The 16,165-nt window shown below is 40.7% G+C and overlaps 1 protein-coding gene across 8 annotated transcripts in view; it reads right to left on the bottom strand.

Moving 5' to 3' along the window:
- Nucleotides 1-16,165, bottom strand: part of NAV3 (neuron navigator 3) — a 430,775-nt gene that overhangs the window by 312,442 nt on the left and 102,168 nt on the right. For all 8 annotated transcript variants that reach the window (XM_081929091.1, XM_081929086.1, XM_081929090.1 and 5 more), the window contains exon 2: nucleotides 15,523-15,926. In XM_081929091.1, the coding sequence (XP_081785217.1) occupies nucleotides 15,523-15,594 (72 nt within the window). In that variant the 5' untranslated portion in view covers nucleotides 15,595-15,926. The remainder of the gene's footprint in view (nucleotides 1-15,522; nucleotides 15,927-16,165) is intronic.

Raw genomic sequence — 16,165 nt, 5'->3', positions numbered from 1 at the left:
ATTAGTGGTTTCATCCATATGTGCTATAATTAATTTTACTTCTTGCATAGCCAGCCCACTCTTCATCATGCACTGAGGAGAGCAAGGCTGCACTGTACAGGCAGATATATAAAACAGAAAATTGGCTGGGGGAAACAGCCCAGTAAAAAAATACCTGCATTATGTTGAAACAATCACAGCAAAACTATCATATTTACTCAAATGTAATGTGCACTTTTTTTGGCCAAATTACGTTGCAAAAACTGAGGTGTACATTAGATTCAAAGGCGCATTAAATTCACATGCATATGGTAGATGCCCTAGCTTGATTGCTTCTTGCATCTGGAGATGAACCCCATTATATGCGCTATTTTATTACATGTACTATTTGGGTGTGGGGAGGGGGGCGTTGTGGTGGCTTGGTGAATTTACTAATTGCACTAAGGTGACCCACACCATAATCTTATGCATGATTACAAAGTCCCACAGAAACTTGGAACTATTTGAAACCAAAAGTAGACTCCCTGAAATTACAGTTCTTTTGCTATAATATAAATTTCATTATCTGTGTTTCTTAATTATCCAAATAAGACAGTAAATGTCCTCTTGGTGTTCCAATCCTATGAACATCTTCCATTTTCATTTTAATCAGTTTACGCAAAATAGATCAAATTGCTTTAAAGTTCATCATATGCAAGTTTGTTTATTTGTTTTTATTTTTTATGCAACTTCTTTTATTTTTGATGTTATTTCACAATTTAATAATACTATTCGGCTTTGTTAATTAACAAACCAAGTGATTTGTTTCAGGGCTTGTCCACACTTCCACTTGCCCTGTGCCTAGAATGCATGAGTCTGAGCAGTTTTCCACTTGCCCCATGCTTTCTAGGCATGGGTCAGAGAGGTTTTGCTTTTGTCCCACCACTTTCCCCTGGAAAGCCCACACTTTAGAAGAAAATCAGAGCAAACATCAATCTGGAGAAAACCCAACTGATGTTTGATCTTATACATATTTTATGGGCTAATAGCCGTAAATAAATATAAGTAAGTAAGATGTTTGATCTGATTCAGCAGTTTTCCTGAGGGAAAGAGCGGGGCAACCCAAGGTGTGGATGACCCCTCAGTTACAACCCTGAGTGTGGTTTTATGCGTTAAGCTTTATTCCCTGTTCCACTGGGTTGCTGCTGAGGAAATTCGAACATCGACTGGGGGATCCAATGTATGTTAGAGCACTGACCAGGATTTGGTGTGCACTGTTCCCAAATTGGATTTCGAAATTAAAAAGGCCGTTGCATATGTCCGTTCCATTCCTTCCCTGATGTCCTGCTCCCCTGAGATGTGTACTATTATCAGCTTAAGATGTCTTGCTGTCTTCTTTTTATCATATACTTTTCCTTCTCTCTTCTTCACAAAAGAGCCACACGGTGAGTAAATAAAAATACTAATACAGTGGTACCTCGGTTTAAGAACAGCCCTGTTTACCAACTATTCAGTTTACGAACTCTGCAAAACTGGAAATAGGGTCTTGGTTTGAGAACTTTACCTTGGTCTAAGAATAGAATCCAAATGGTGGAAGGGCACCAGCGGCGAGAGGCCTCATTAGGGAAAGCGCACCTTAGTTTAAGAACAGTTTTGGTTTAAGAACTGACTTCCGGAACGGATTAAGTTCTTAAAACGAGGTACCACTGTATTTTAAATGAGATGCACAGTGTAGTAGCTTATATAGGACAACAGTACTATTGCAAATAATTTGTAACCATGACAACAAAGTCTGAACATACTGTTTCACGTTAGAGGAACCTCACCTGTGTTTACACAGCTTCGCAACTACTACTTGTTGTGTAAGCACTGGTATTTTAAGCCCTGCATTCTAGTTTAGGCCACTACGTAAGAAAGTTACAGGTTGGGCTGGCATTAGTAAGCATTATTAACCTCTTGGTGAGGAAGCAATGTCAGATTTACTCATCTGAAATCAGGGCAGAAATGTACAAATGTGAACAAAAATGCAGCAATTATAGGAACATGAATAAATAAGGTAAGCAGAAACAAATAAATTCATATGCCTTTACTGCTCTCTCTCATATTTAACTGTCAGTTCATTAGAGCTATGCAGGCAGGTCTCATTCTAATTCAGGTGTTGCTTTACAACACAGAGGAACTTGGTCATTTCAGCACTCTGGTTAGCTCCAGGACTCAGCTTGCAGCTTCAGGATCACCTACTCTAGGAGACCCCATTTCACCTTTGATACAGCAGGTTCTATTTCCTAATGTTGTATTGTGTTCAAACTCTTCCCCGGCTTTCCCATCCTACATTCTAAATATGAACTTTCCATGAAGATTTTGGAGGCAACCCATTATGGTGGGTTACCTTGAAACAGCTGGCTCTGGGAAACTTTATTTCTAATGAATATGCAGACTAGGGTTGAGGAAACCTGCAAGTGGACTTACAAACACACACAAACCAACTAGACTTGAAAGATCCAGTTCCCCACCTCTGCCAGAGAGCGTTGGCTTTTATGGGGATTGTAGCTTCCCTCCCCAGCTGCATTCTCCATGAATTCCTGCCCAACCCATGCAGCAATTAAAAGTTGCATTTTATTATTTTGTCAACTACCTTAAAGGCTCCTTAAAAGAAAAGGGCAAGTGGAATCAAAGAATAAAAACAAGACTTTTAAAGAATGAACATCAGAAGCCAGGCAGGTAACTTTTTAGTCTTTACTGTTGTAAGTCTCTTCTATTATGCAGTCATCTACTAGTTGGAACACAAACGACTTATTTTGCTTTCATTGTTGTCTGGGTTTAGAGAAATACTACCATTTACTAAATGGCAAATTAAACTTAAGAGAATGATTGCAACTGCAGTGGCGTAGCGTGGGGGGTGCAGGGGGGCCGGCCGCACCGGGCGCAACATCTGGGGGGCGCTCGCCGCCTCCGGAGTCACCGAAGAGCCTCGGGCGCAGGCTGTAGCAGAGCCCCATGTCTTGCGGAACCGATGAGCTGTGCGCGCATCCGCGGTCCCTGCACGTCAGGGCCGCGGAGGGCGCGCCAGGCAGCCCCTCCTCACAGCCCCACCCCGCCGCCGCCGCTGCTGCTGCAGCTGCTGGGCCATGTTGCATTTTTCTCGCCTTTCTGCCCTCCTCCTCCGGGCAAGCGGTGTCATTTGGGTGGCAGCGCCAGCGGCAACTTGCCTCAGATCACCTGACACGGACCTGCCGCCGCCGCCGTGGCTACCTTACCGTAAATCCCCCAGCCCAGGCAGCAGCAAGAAGAAGCTGGCAGCGGCGGCAGGTTAGGGGTTAGGGGGTGCAAATTACTTGCCTTGCCCCGGGTTAGGGGGCGCAAATTACTTGCCTTGCCCCGGGTTGGGGGGCGCAAATTACTTGCCTTGCCCTGTGTGCTGACAACCCACATTACGCCGCTGTGGAACTGACATCTGAATGGAGAAGACCCATTGCTTTTACATTTCAAAAACACTGGCTGGAATAAGGAGGTATCATTCCTCAATGTCCCATAATTCCAAGATTATTTTAAATCTTTAAACTTTGGCTCTCCATATGCTGTTGTACTCCAACTCACATCAGCAAAACCCAGCATGGCCAAGGGTGAGGGACGATATAAGTTGTAGTTCAACAACATCTGGAGGGCTACAGGTTCCCCATCCCTACTTTAAATCCACACTTTTGTCGGGCAGGAAAGGAATAGCTATATCCTTTCTATTTCTCAGGGCTATTCCTAGTGGTTGTCACCTAATTTTTGGGATGTTACTTGCTTACATCAAGAACAGTTATCCCACTTCATGGGTGGATCACCCCTCTGATGTTATTGATGACTGAGCCTGCTGATTAGACACCATTAAAAAGGAAATATTTTCTCCTCTGCTTTTAAATTCCTGAACCATCTTAAATCACTCCTCAGAGTGCTAAACTGACTCTGACTTCCTACATCAGGAATGGGAAACCTGTGACCCTAATTCTGGAACCCCAAATTGCACTGCTGGATAAATCTCAGATATTTTCAATAAATGAAGGAAGCAATAGTGTTGTCAACAAACTTAAAATGTTAAGTTTCACAGTTTAATTTTAATATAGACAATGCTCATGTTTTTCTAAAACTAATTCGAAAAATGAGACTGCCTTAATATTCTCTCTCTCTCTCTCTCTCTCTCTCTCTCTCTCTCTCTCTCTCTCTCTCTCTCGTGTGTGTGTGTAACAGCAGTGTCGCCTTCTTTTGCTGCTCTTTCACTAAAAGTAGTGAGGTATGTGTCACAAATATTTCTCTGCTCTTTGGCATAATACAGAGAATTAGTTATCTATGTATACGCTTGACTTCTGTTCCTCAAGCAGGAAAATCCTCATGAGTACTAGAGGGTTTTCCACAGCACAAATGATCAAAAAGCATCTTCATCTATCTCATCCGCTCCAGGCACAGAATACAGCAGTCAAGGGTACTTCAAATCCAGAGGCTGCTTCAACAGCTGATTGCTTGGGTAAGCAGATTTCAAATTCATTGGCATTCTTGCCATGTAGGTATGGATTTCAAGCTGCACTGACAGCATCCTTTGGTCACAAACCAAAGTTTGCATCCTTTCATTGCAAACTTCAAAGTCAATTGATTACATAAGAGTGCAATGCATTTTCTGTGTGATGCTGAACCAAAGGAAATCAGGAGGGATGCAACTGACCTTGTGCGATATACTTCAGTACCTCAGGAATTTCCAGGGGAAAGAAGCGAGAAAGTGTGAATTCTCATGAGTGGGCTGCTGAATGGCAATGCCTTTCAGGACAATTTAAGATCATGTATACTATTTATTATGACAACTAAAGCAATGCACATTCCTGGCTACATTAAAAACAAAAAAAGCCTCTATGTTCTTCTGTTTGATTCTAAATCTAAATAGTTACAGTAGTCTTACATCACTTGGGCAACACATTTTTAAAGTAAGCAGAACGCTGGCAGCAATTCTAGATCTGTTGTATATGTATACAATGAAATATAGTGCTCATTTTTTTTAAAAAATAAAAACTGTGGTGTTCACCTTTGTTTCAGTAAGTGCTCACAAACCAAACAGCAACTGTGAAGCTAGAACTAGAGCAGGAATGAGGAACCTGTAGTTCTGTAGTTGTTGCTGGACTGCAAGCCCCATCATCCCTGACCACTAGCCATGTTGGCTAGAGCTGATGGGAGTTGGAGTCCAACCACATATGTGGAGCCACAGGTTTCATTTCCCCCAATTTGGAGTAATGACAGGGCTGTCATCTTTTTATAAAATCTACAGGGATTTGTGCGGTACAAATAACTAAGTGAAATTAATTAACCAGATGCTAGATACAGGCAATAAAAAGGGTGTGGTTTCTTAACTTCATTTTTGAACTAGCCTCAAAGTGACTTTCAACAGATTTCAATAATATTTGAAACCAAGGCAATATTTAAAAGCCAGCCCCTCTCACAAGGAAGTATTAATCACTACCCTGGCCTGGTCAGCTGTCCTCTCCCTGCTACTTTTTATCAGCAATGAGGGGCAAGGAGCAAGAGCCTGGACCAAACCAAGCACCTTGTCCATATCTTCTTTTTTTTTTTTTTTATAAAAATTTTTATTAAGATTTTTTACAGATACATATTTAACAAACAGAATAGGTTTCATAACATCCTTTCATTCTATTGCGGACTCCCTCACGTCTCCCGCTTCCACTTTCATCATTAAAAACGAATTTTTCCAAGCAAATTATCATCTTGTTTATGCTCTTAAGTGCAATGTTTAGGTTAAGCTCAAATAAAAAATTATAATTTAATGGTAGACAGTTAGTTCTGCTCTGGCTTCCTTGTTAGGATTCAACCAAATTACAGTACTTTTGTAAATAAATCTTAAATTTCTTCCAGTCTTCTTCAACCCTCTCCTCTCCCAGGTCGCGGATTCTGCCAGTCATCTCAGCCAGTTGCATATAGTCCATCAGCTGCATCTGCCATTCTTCCAGTGTTGGTAGATCTTGGGTTTTCCAGCTCTTAGCAATAAGTATCCTTGCCGCCGTTGTAGCGTACATAAAAAATGTTCTGTCCTTCTTTAACACGTTCTGGCCGACCATGCCCAGAAGGAAGGCCTCTGGTTTCTTGGTGAAGGTATACTTAAATACCTTTTTTAACTCATTGTATATCATTTCCCAAAAGGCCTTCACTTTAGGGCAGGTCCACCAGAGGTGAAAGAATGTTCCTTCATTTTCCTTACATTTCCAACATTTGTTATCAGACGAATGGTATATTTTAGCCAATTTCACTGGGGTCATGTACCATCTATATATCATTTTCATTACATTTTCCTTCAGAGCATTACATGCTGTGAAGTTCAGCCCGGTGGTCCATAACCTTTCCCAGTCCTCAAACATAATGTTGTGCCCAATATCCTGGGCCCACTTTATCATAGCCGATTTAACCAATTCGTCTTGTGTGTTCCATTTCAGCAGCAAGTTATACATTTTTGAAAGTACCTTGGTCTTAGGTTCTAGCAGTTCTGTCTCCAGTTTCGATTTCTCCACCTGGAATCCTAACTTTTTATCGATCTTAAACACTTCCTTAATCTGAGCATAGTGTAACCAGTCTCGCACCTTATCTTTCATTTTCTCTAAACTCTGCAGTTTCCAATTGTCTCCATCCCTTTCTAGTATTTCCCAATATTTTGGCCAATTGGCCTCCATATTGAGTCTTTTTCGGGCCTTAGCCTCCAAAGGTGACAGCCACCTCGGTGTTTTGTTTTCTAATAAGTCTTTGTATCTTGTCCAGACATTAAATATTGCTTTTCTGACAATATGGTTCTTAAAGACCTTGTTGATCTTAACCTTGTCGTACCATAAATATGCATGCCATCCAAATGCATTGTTAAAACCTTCCAAATCCAGCACATCCGTGTCCTCCAGAAGTAGCCAGTCTTTTAGCCAGCAGAAAGCTGCGGCTTCATAGTACAACTTTAAGTCTGGCAGGGCAAAGCCCCCTCTTTCTTTTGCGTCCGTTAATATCTTAAACTTAATTCTGGGCTTTTTGCCCTGCCAGACAAATTTGGAGATATCTTTCTGCCACTTCCGGAAGCACTCCGTTTTATCTACAATCTGCAATGTCTGAAACAAAAATAACATTTTTGGCAATACATTCATCTTAATAGCAGCTATTCGACCTAACAGTGAAAGTTTCAATTTTGACCAGCTATCCAAGTCTCTCTTAATTTCAGACCAACATTTTTCATAATTATCTTTAAACAGACTCAAATTCTTTGCTGTTATGTTTACCCCTAGGTATTTAACTTTCTTAACCACAGTTAACTCTGTCTCTCTCTGAAACCGTTCCGACTCAATATCTGTCAAGTTTTTTCCCAACACCTTGGTTTTTTGCTTATTTAGTTTAAATCCCGCCACCCGACCAAAATCTTGGATTAGTTGTAATACTCTTTTCGTACTAGATTCTGGCTCCTGTAATGTCAGAACTAAGTCATCTGCAAACGCTTTAAGTTTGTATTGTTTCGCTCCGACCTGTATCCCTTCCACCAACCTGTCCCCTCTAATCGTGTTCAAGAGCACCTCCAGGACCGAGATAAATAATAACGGGGAAATCGGACAGCCTTGTCGTGTTCCTTTTTCAATTTTAAACTCTTCTGTAACCACATTGTTAACTATCAGTTTAGCCTTTTGTTCTGAATATATTGCATCAATCCCATTCTCAAACCCCCGGCCCACTCCCATTTCTTTTAAATTCCCTTTCATAAACTTCCAGGATATGTTATCAAAGGCCTTCTCCGCGTCTATAAAAATTAAAACAGCTTTAGTATTTATGTCTGTTTGTAAAAGCTCCAATATATCTATAATGTTCCTTGTATTGGCAGACATATGTCTACCTGGGAGAAAGCCTGCCTGGTCTTTATGGATTACTTTGTTTAAAACCCTCTTGAATCTACTTGCCAAAACGTCTGCAAATATTTTGTAATCCACATTTAAAAGGGAGATGGGACGGTAGTTCTTAAGCTGTGTCTTTTCAGTTTCCGATTTTGGTATCAATGTGATGAAAGCTTCTTTCCACGATTCTGGCGCCTTCTTCCCCTCTAAAATTTCATTGCTGACCTCCATCAGTGGTTGTATCAAATAGTCTTTCAATGTCTTATAGTACTTGGAGGTCAGCCCATCTGGTCCTGGTGATTTGCCCTGTTTCATGTTTTGGATGGCCTGCTCAATCTCTTGTCGTGTTATTTTGCCATTCAGAATTGATCTATTTTCTTCTGACAACTTTGCCAGTCCATTTGTCTTTAAAAATTGTTTAATCGCTGCTTCATCTTGTGGCCCTTGAGTGTATAATTTTTTGAAATATCTCTGGAAACACTTTCTAATCTCTCCGGGGTTCTGGATACATCTTCCTTCAATCTCTAAGTTTGTCACTGTGTTTAACTTTTGTCTCCTCTTCAACTGCCAAGCTAGCAGTTTTCCACATTTATTAGCCGACTCAAAAGTTTTTTGTTTCATTAGTTTGATTTTCCATTCTATTTCCTGATTTATCAGTTTACAGTATTGTGCTTGGTAAAGTTTGATTTCTCTCAGAATCGGCTGGGACTTCGGATTAAGTCTTAACTTCTTCTCCAACTCCTTGATTTTTTCCAAAATTTTATCTTTCCTTTCGTTTTGTTTCCTTTTCTTTACTGTGTTCTGTTGTATCAGGAACCCCCTCATCACGGCCTTACTTGCGTCCCAGATAGTTCTTTTTTCCACTGTGGTGTTCATATTGATCTCAAAATAATCCTTTAGAGCTTTTTGGGCCTTCTTAGTGATCTCCTGATCTCTAAACAGGCCATCATTCATCTTCCATCTGAAGGAACCGGTTGGAATCAATGTCATGTCCATTCTCAGTGCGTTATGGTCGGAGCATGTCTTTGGGCAGATTTCCACCTTTCTGATCTTAGGTGCCAGACCTCTAGTTATCCATATCTGGTCGATTCTTGTCCAAGTCAGTTGGGCTTCAGAGAAAAATGTTCCTTCCCTTCCCAAGGGGTTTCTCACTCTCCAAATGTCAATCCAGTCCATATTGTCTGTCATTTCAAAGAAGGTCTTTGGTAGTCTCCCATCTTTAGAAATTTTTTGGCTCTGTGACTTATCCATGTTAGTTGATACAACTCCATTCATATCTCCCATCATAATGATGTTGTTGTAGTCCAGATAGTCCAGCATAGTCTCATGCAACTTCTTATAGAATTCCGATTTTCCTTCATTTGGAGCATAAATTCCTAATATCAGTATTTTTTCCCCTTGATGTTGTATTTCTATCGCCAAAATTCTTCCATGCTCATCTTTAAACAGAAATTTAGGTAAAAGGCTCTCTTTTGCATAAATTACCACACCTCTCTTTTTAACTGTATCCGAAGATATAAATTCCTGACCAAGTCTTTTATTTATTAACACTTTTCTGTGGAGCCTGATCACATGTGTTTCCTGTAAGCAAATAATGTCCAAATGTTCCTTTTTTAAAATGTGAAAGATTTTTCTCCTTTTTCCTGGAATGTTACAGCCATTTATGTTCCAGCTCAAAAGTTGCAGAGACATCCTGAATATATCTGGTTATTCTTGCTGTGGGGGTACCTTATTCTCAGATTTTTGGGGGTCCGAGGGTGCAGGAACCCCCGGAGGTTCAGGCCCTGGGGGTAATCCAAGTCCCTTATGAAGATCTTCTCCGTGTGCCACCAAAAACTTGTCTCTATCCTCCGGCGTTCTAATTTTGATCTTCCTCCCTCTGAAAGTAAACGATAAACCTTGGGGAAACTCCCACCTGAAGATGATTGAGTTGCTCCTTAGCAATTTTACTAATTCCGAGTAGTCTGCTCGAAGATCCAACAGCTGTTTAGGAATATCCTTATAAATTTCAATTCTTTTGTCCAAAATATCCAGTGACTTTCCGTAGTGCAAGCCTAGAATCTTGTCCCTTTCCTCCTTTGATCTCAATATTATCAAACAGTCTCTGGGCTTCTCCTTCTTTATAAGTCTTCCAAGCCTAAAAGCAGATAGTATTTTAAAGTCTTTTTCTTCTAAGTTCCAAAACTTGGAAAATTCTTTGGTAAGGAACTCAGTTAAGTTACCTTCTTCCACTTCTGGAATTGAGCGTATCCTTAAATTGGCCTCCCTGTTCCGAAGTTCTGTCATGGAAAAGTAGATCTGGTGTTCTCCTACTTGTTTGCTGAGTGGTCTTACTTCTTTTTCAAGCTGTCCCAATCTTTGGCTAGTGTCTTCCGCCAGTTTCCGATTTTCACCTACAGCCTCCTTCAATTCTCCAATAGATTGAACATTCTGTGCAACTTGTCCAGTTAGTCTATTTAAACTTTCTGTGTTTAAGTCAATTTTAGCTGATTGCTGGTCAGCCTTTCTGTCCAGAGCCTCCAATTTTTCAAAAATTTTCTCCAAAATAGTGCCACTTGCTCCTGAGGCCATATCTTCCAGTTGTAATTCCTCAGTTTCTCCCTCCCCTGATTGTAGCAGGGAGGCCGCTTCTGCCTCAGGAGGCAAAGTAGTAGGCAAAGCAGGCACAGATGATCTACGCTGTGAGACTGTCGGTAAGGTTAACGTTGTTTGTCTGGTTCTTCCCCTTTTTCTTGTTCCACTCATTCCAAAGTTATCTAAAAACCAAGGTCAAACTGAATTGTTCCCATGAGAAAGTAAGAGCCCAGATGGTAGCACTCAAACAGGAGGCCGGGAAAGAGAAAGTAAAACAAAGTCACTGCTGTAAATCCAAAAATCCTCTAGGTGGAGCTTAGAATGTCTTTGGGGAGGAAGTCCAATCCAATTAAAATTAGTAAGTCTGAATTGATCTCCAAAGATCTTCACAAAGATAAATTTTAGCAGAGTTAAAACTTAAAGCCAAACATTGTTTCCAAAAGTGCTTAGACCACAAGTGTTTCAAAGTAACAAATTCAAACTCAGTATGTTCCAAAGTTCAGATTCAAAGTATCCAAAGCCTGCAGGCTGACTGCTCAGTTACTCAGGCAGCTCCAGTACCTGGGTTTCTTACTTTTATTTGTAATCCAATAGATCAACAGAAGACAAGTACCCTTGTCTCAATGAAGGTCCAAAAATCAGCCACTTAAAGTCTTTAAATCAGCCAGAAACAACAGTTTAAATAGATGCCAGATCAGTCAATGCAAAACGTTACTCTTTGTCTCCACTCCTCCTGCTCTTTACTTTCAAGTTCAGTGTCAGCGGAAGACGGACTTCCTGTTTTTCGTCACTCCGCTTTCAGCCAAATTCACAATTTTTAGAGGCTTTAGAAGTATATTGTCCAAATTACTCACGGGTTGTTGCTTTCCAAAGTTAGCAGTTTCAAGAAGAAAGGTCAGCGCTCACCGGCAACAGCGACGCGGCTTCGCTCCGTTGATCGCGCAACGACCCACAGCGCCGCTACCCCCTCCGCGGTCCGGAGCCCCTTACGGGGTCCCTTCGTCGTTTTAGGGGCTGCTTTTGGCGCCCGCCGGGTCTCAGGACCACAGGCTTCTGCTGCCTGTGGTTTTTCTGGATGGGTCCCCGCTTCGCCGTAGCGGGCGACCCGTTTCAACGGAGCTACCCTCTCCCGTTCAGGAGCTGGCAGCCATTGCCGTTCGCGCCGCCTCCGGAAGTGACCTTGTCCATATCTTCTAACTTTGCTAAGATAACTGGACTCTGCATGGCTCTTGAGATTCATCTCCTGTAACAGCAGTGTCAAGGTCCTGGCAGATGCAAGTGATTTTATCCTCAAAATGTTTTGCAAATGAGTCACAGAGAGCTCAGGTCAGTAGAAAAGGCCAAAGTCCTTCAGTTCTGCAGACCCAGGGCTACTCCCATCCCTGCCTGAAAACACATGGAAGGTGACAGATTCCTAGAAATTTCTGTTCATATAGCTTTGTTCCCATCATTGACCATCACTAAACTCACTCGGGGCTGATGGTGCCTGTGAAACCAACAGCAGTTATCCACAGATTAGGTGTGTGCTATCATTATAAGCTAATGATTCTGTGTGCCTTGCCCCTGTTTATGGTTTTGGTCTCCCACAAGGCATAAGTACAATAAGAGCAGGATCCAGACAGCTCTCTTAATTGGGAAAGCAGGGACAGGGTGAAGGGCAATTTTACATGCCATCAGCTGATCTCATCATCACATGGAAAACTGACAACATTGTGGGGAAGGAAAGACAAGGAAATGATGGTCATGAACTTGTTCAAGTAAAGAAGAAAAAAACTCATTTGAATTTTAATGTAAGCTGTTGTTTTGCTTCATATTTATAGAAAAATGCTATTTAATTCCCACAGGTATACAAAGCTGTAACACTTAATCATTAGGGGCTTTTTTTCCTGAATAAAACAACCCACACATTTTGTATTTTGGTTTATGAGATACATTCACACATTAGTGTCATCTTGTCAAGTTCTTCTCCAAGGCGTTCAGAGGTGGAAGACAATTTAAACACTGACAGCCAAGTTCTTCAGGATTGCAAATGCAAGAGCTTTGGAGGGAAAATGTTTAAAAGCACTGCGATGATGTCACAAGTGTGTGAGTACAGGAAGATCTCCATGATGCCACATCAATCCACTCACAGAGAATCTAGTTAGCACTGAATATACAATTACCCCAAGCCAAGAAAATAATCAGACCAAACTCTCTTTCCCCTCCCTGCTCCCCTCCCCTGCAACTCGCTTCACCTAGTACTTATCAATAAATATGAAGCACTGTTCATTTCAGCAACACAAGAACCTGCTAACACAAACAATTGCTAAATAGCTGAGCTGTTTTGAGCACAGACCCAAAACAGTATAGCTGCTACTATGCCTTAATGAAATTAATTTGCGATCAGCTATGTGGTAGCAACAGGAGCTTCAAACCTGTTGCTGGTGGAATGCATAGCAGTAACTAATAAATGCAACATTGCAAGGCAAGACCATGTTTTGTAGAAAGTGCCTCATGGAATGGGAACACACATAAAATACACATCTCCTGAGCCCGACAAGGCTACAGCTGCAGCAGTCATTCAAGCATTCCCCTTTGTCTGTTCAGTGCTAGCAGGTGTCCTTTGAAGATAGTAAGCAATATGAGTAGTTTGCATCCAGCGAACTAGTTCTGCAGAGCACTTAAGCAAAAATATACTGCATTCATTGAGGATTTCTGAAAGTAGTTTTACCTTCAAAGTCAGAAAAGGGAGAAGACTCTAAAATCTTATCCTTTATGTTTATATGTTTTGCATTTGTGATATTTTTACCAATGTTAAATAAATAACCATAAAGGAGAGAATGCCTCTTCTGAGATGGCGCTGATGCTTTCCAGAGCTGCATGGTGATGCATACATGAGTCACAGGAAGCATTGTCAGAAAAAAAAGATATCATGGTTTGGCTTAGCATTTCATCCATGCTCTTGGTCAGCCAAGAACAAAACCTTTGATACAGTGGGTGGTTTGTCTGGAGTGAGTTTGACTTAGCATTACATGCAAACCAGGCCTATGTAAATCATCTCTTCAGCCAAAATGAGTGGATACTGCCCACCAGTTTAGGGATGGCTCAGAAAGAATCAGTTCAAGGACTCTGGTAGAACTGTAGCTGAGTCAGTTTTGTTATATTATCTTAATTTGTAAGCTTCATTTCCACATAACTATGCCCTAAGTGATGAATAACACATAAACTAACACCGATCAGTGCATCACTACAATAGATACATCTAATATCCAAATATAACAACTCAACTAAACAATACCAACATTGTTCATTACAAGGTCAGCAATGTTAGTTCCTGAAACATTGACCAGTGCCCTGTGCTCATGAACTGCAATATTTCCTCAAGTCATAAGTGCTGTCTAATTTGTTAGCAGCTGTTGCTTGACAAGCAGAGAAACACTTGATTTTCTTATGATTTTTTTATTGTTGGAAATGAACATGCAGACATTAAAATTCAATTCAACAACCAGTTATAGCAACCAATATCTTCAATACCAGTAGCAAAATAGATAAATAAGGTTTTCAATGGCTCTCACCAACCTGACTCCAGTTGAAAATGGTGGTTCTATAACTGAAGTGTTGGCATTTCAAGACTGAAAACTTGGGATGTAAAACACTAGAAACTGGATTCATACATATCAGTTACTTCATACACAATAGACAAAATACAGTGCAACCACAACAATCAGCAGATTGTTCAAACCACACCTATTGTTATACAGACAGCCATAAAACCCACCACAGGGCTATGAAACTGAACACAGGTGACATTAGAAGGAAAATCCATTTCCCTTTGCCTCAATGGCAAACATAGCAGTCTTATGTTACAAACATATACCCTCTTACCTGGAAGTAAGTCCCATTGAACTCAAAGGTTCTTACTTCTGAGTAGATATGTATAGGATTGCACTGTTATTCAACCTTCTGCCAAGTATGACATACTGAGAAGCCTAAGTCAGCCAATAAAATGTCCTAACACCATCAACACAAACTAAATGGGATAGATTTTGCTGTTCAGACATCCATGAAGGCAACCAGACTTCAGTAGTAACTGCATTTCTTCATAGCTTTGCACACAGCAAATGGAACATATAGAAACAAGACAAGAAGAAACCATTCAAGGCCAACTTCCTTCTCAGCAGAAGGATATTCCGAAAATATCCACTGGTGAACACCTTACTTTTGCCACACAATGTCTCCTCTACAGCTACCCAAAAAGGCTTTCTTTTAGCGCACGTAGAATTGGTGTTTGTGGTTTGCTTTTTGTTTTTTACAAAATGAAGATCAATTGACTTTCAACTGGTCGGTCTAATGATCTGTCAGAATCAAGGTTCTCCATTATGGAGGGAGCCTCCACAGGCACAAAGGTTCTCTGCTGTAGAAGTTAACTTGCATCCCACAAAGCAGACAGGAGAATTCACACAACACTGGGGACAGGGATAAACACACACCTCTGCTGCACCTGTATTCCCTCATAGCGTAATAACAGCTGTACAGGGCACCTATTAAAAACAGGAAGTATTCTTCCTCATCAAGTTTGTAATTTAACCCAGGAAACATGAAACAGGATGTGGCTATCCAATAGCTTAATTATTCTATTTCCTTCAATTAAAGACCATTTTTTAAAAGCAAATGCAACACATTTGATCGTTCTACACATAATGCTAACAAGCATTAATTACATTGAAATGCAGTTTTCACAGTTACCATCGGAAGAGTCTGGGAAGAGCAAATTGTCACTCCCATCGCGAGGAAGAACGTATTCAAACAAGGTCAGCACAAAGTTAACAATATTGCTTACTACAGGAGACATTTGGCACAGAGTCAGGAACGGCAGGAAAGTGAATGTTTTTGACAACCAATTTGCCAGATAATTTCAAGACCCTTTGGAAGTCAGATTATCAGGTAGCAATGAAAATCAGCTGCACAGAAACAGACTGATAGCAATAAGGATACATATAAGAACACATTTAATTTTACACAGTGTTTTGTAAAGGTTAGAGCATTCAAAAAAATATATTTGCGAAGAAAGGGGATACGAATTTTAAAAGGCATTCAATTGTCAAAAGTAAGTTTTTACCTTTTTCTGATCTTCTAGCTTGTGGCTGAGCGGATTCCTTCCATGCCTGCTCATTTCTGAAGGTAAATCCATCACATCCGTTCCTTGTCCCTCAAAATGGAATTTGTACCTTGGACAGCAAACTAATCCACAACGTATGGGCTACGGACACAGAGACGCACTGCTTTTTCCATCACACACCTTAGTGGAAATTCACCACCTCCAAGAAATGGTTTAAAAATCCAGTGACTGGGTAGAGGAAATAAATTTCACGATTCTCTCTTCGGACCTTCTGAATCAACATATCGTTCTTAAAAGACAATACATCCAAAGAGAAATGTTCATCCACTCCTTTAAGCTCCAACTGTTATCTGTTGCTTCTTATACAAGCTTCCATTTTTAAAGGTTACATCCTGTCTGTGAATCTGTTGAGGAGGGGGGAAAGACATTTAATTATTACTATATTTTTCTTTTCATATGTGGAAGAAGCTGGTTAACTGAGAAGCAAATTATCAGTAAAAATATAGTATACACAAAAGGTTTATTCAGTCATTTCCTCAACATATATACTGAGAAATGTCCCATCAAAGAGTCCAGTGGGTCTTATTTCCAATTAAGTGTGATTGCCCAGTCTTCCCTTTTGCCCAACACAACATACTGAACA

This window comes from Podarcis melisellensis (genome assembly GCF_964234715.1).
Source record: "Podarcis melisellensis genome assembly, chromosome: 10".
In the NCBI taxonomy this organism is placed as follows: Eukaryota; Metazoa; Chordata; class Lepidosauria; order Squamata; family Lacertidae; genus Podarcis; species Podarcis melisellensis.
This window is presented reverse-complemented; position numbering and strand designations above follow the sequence as displayed.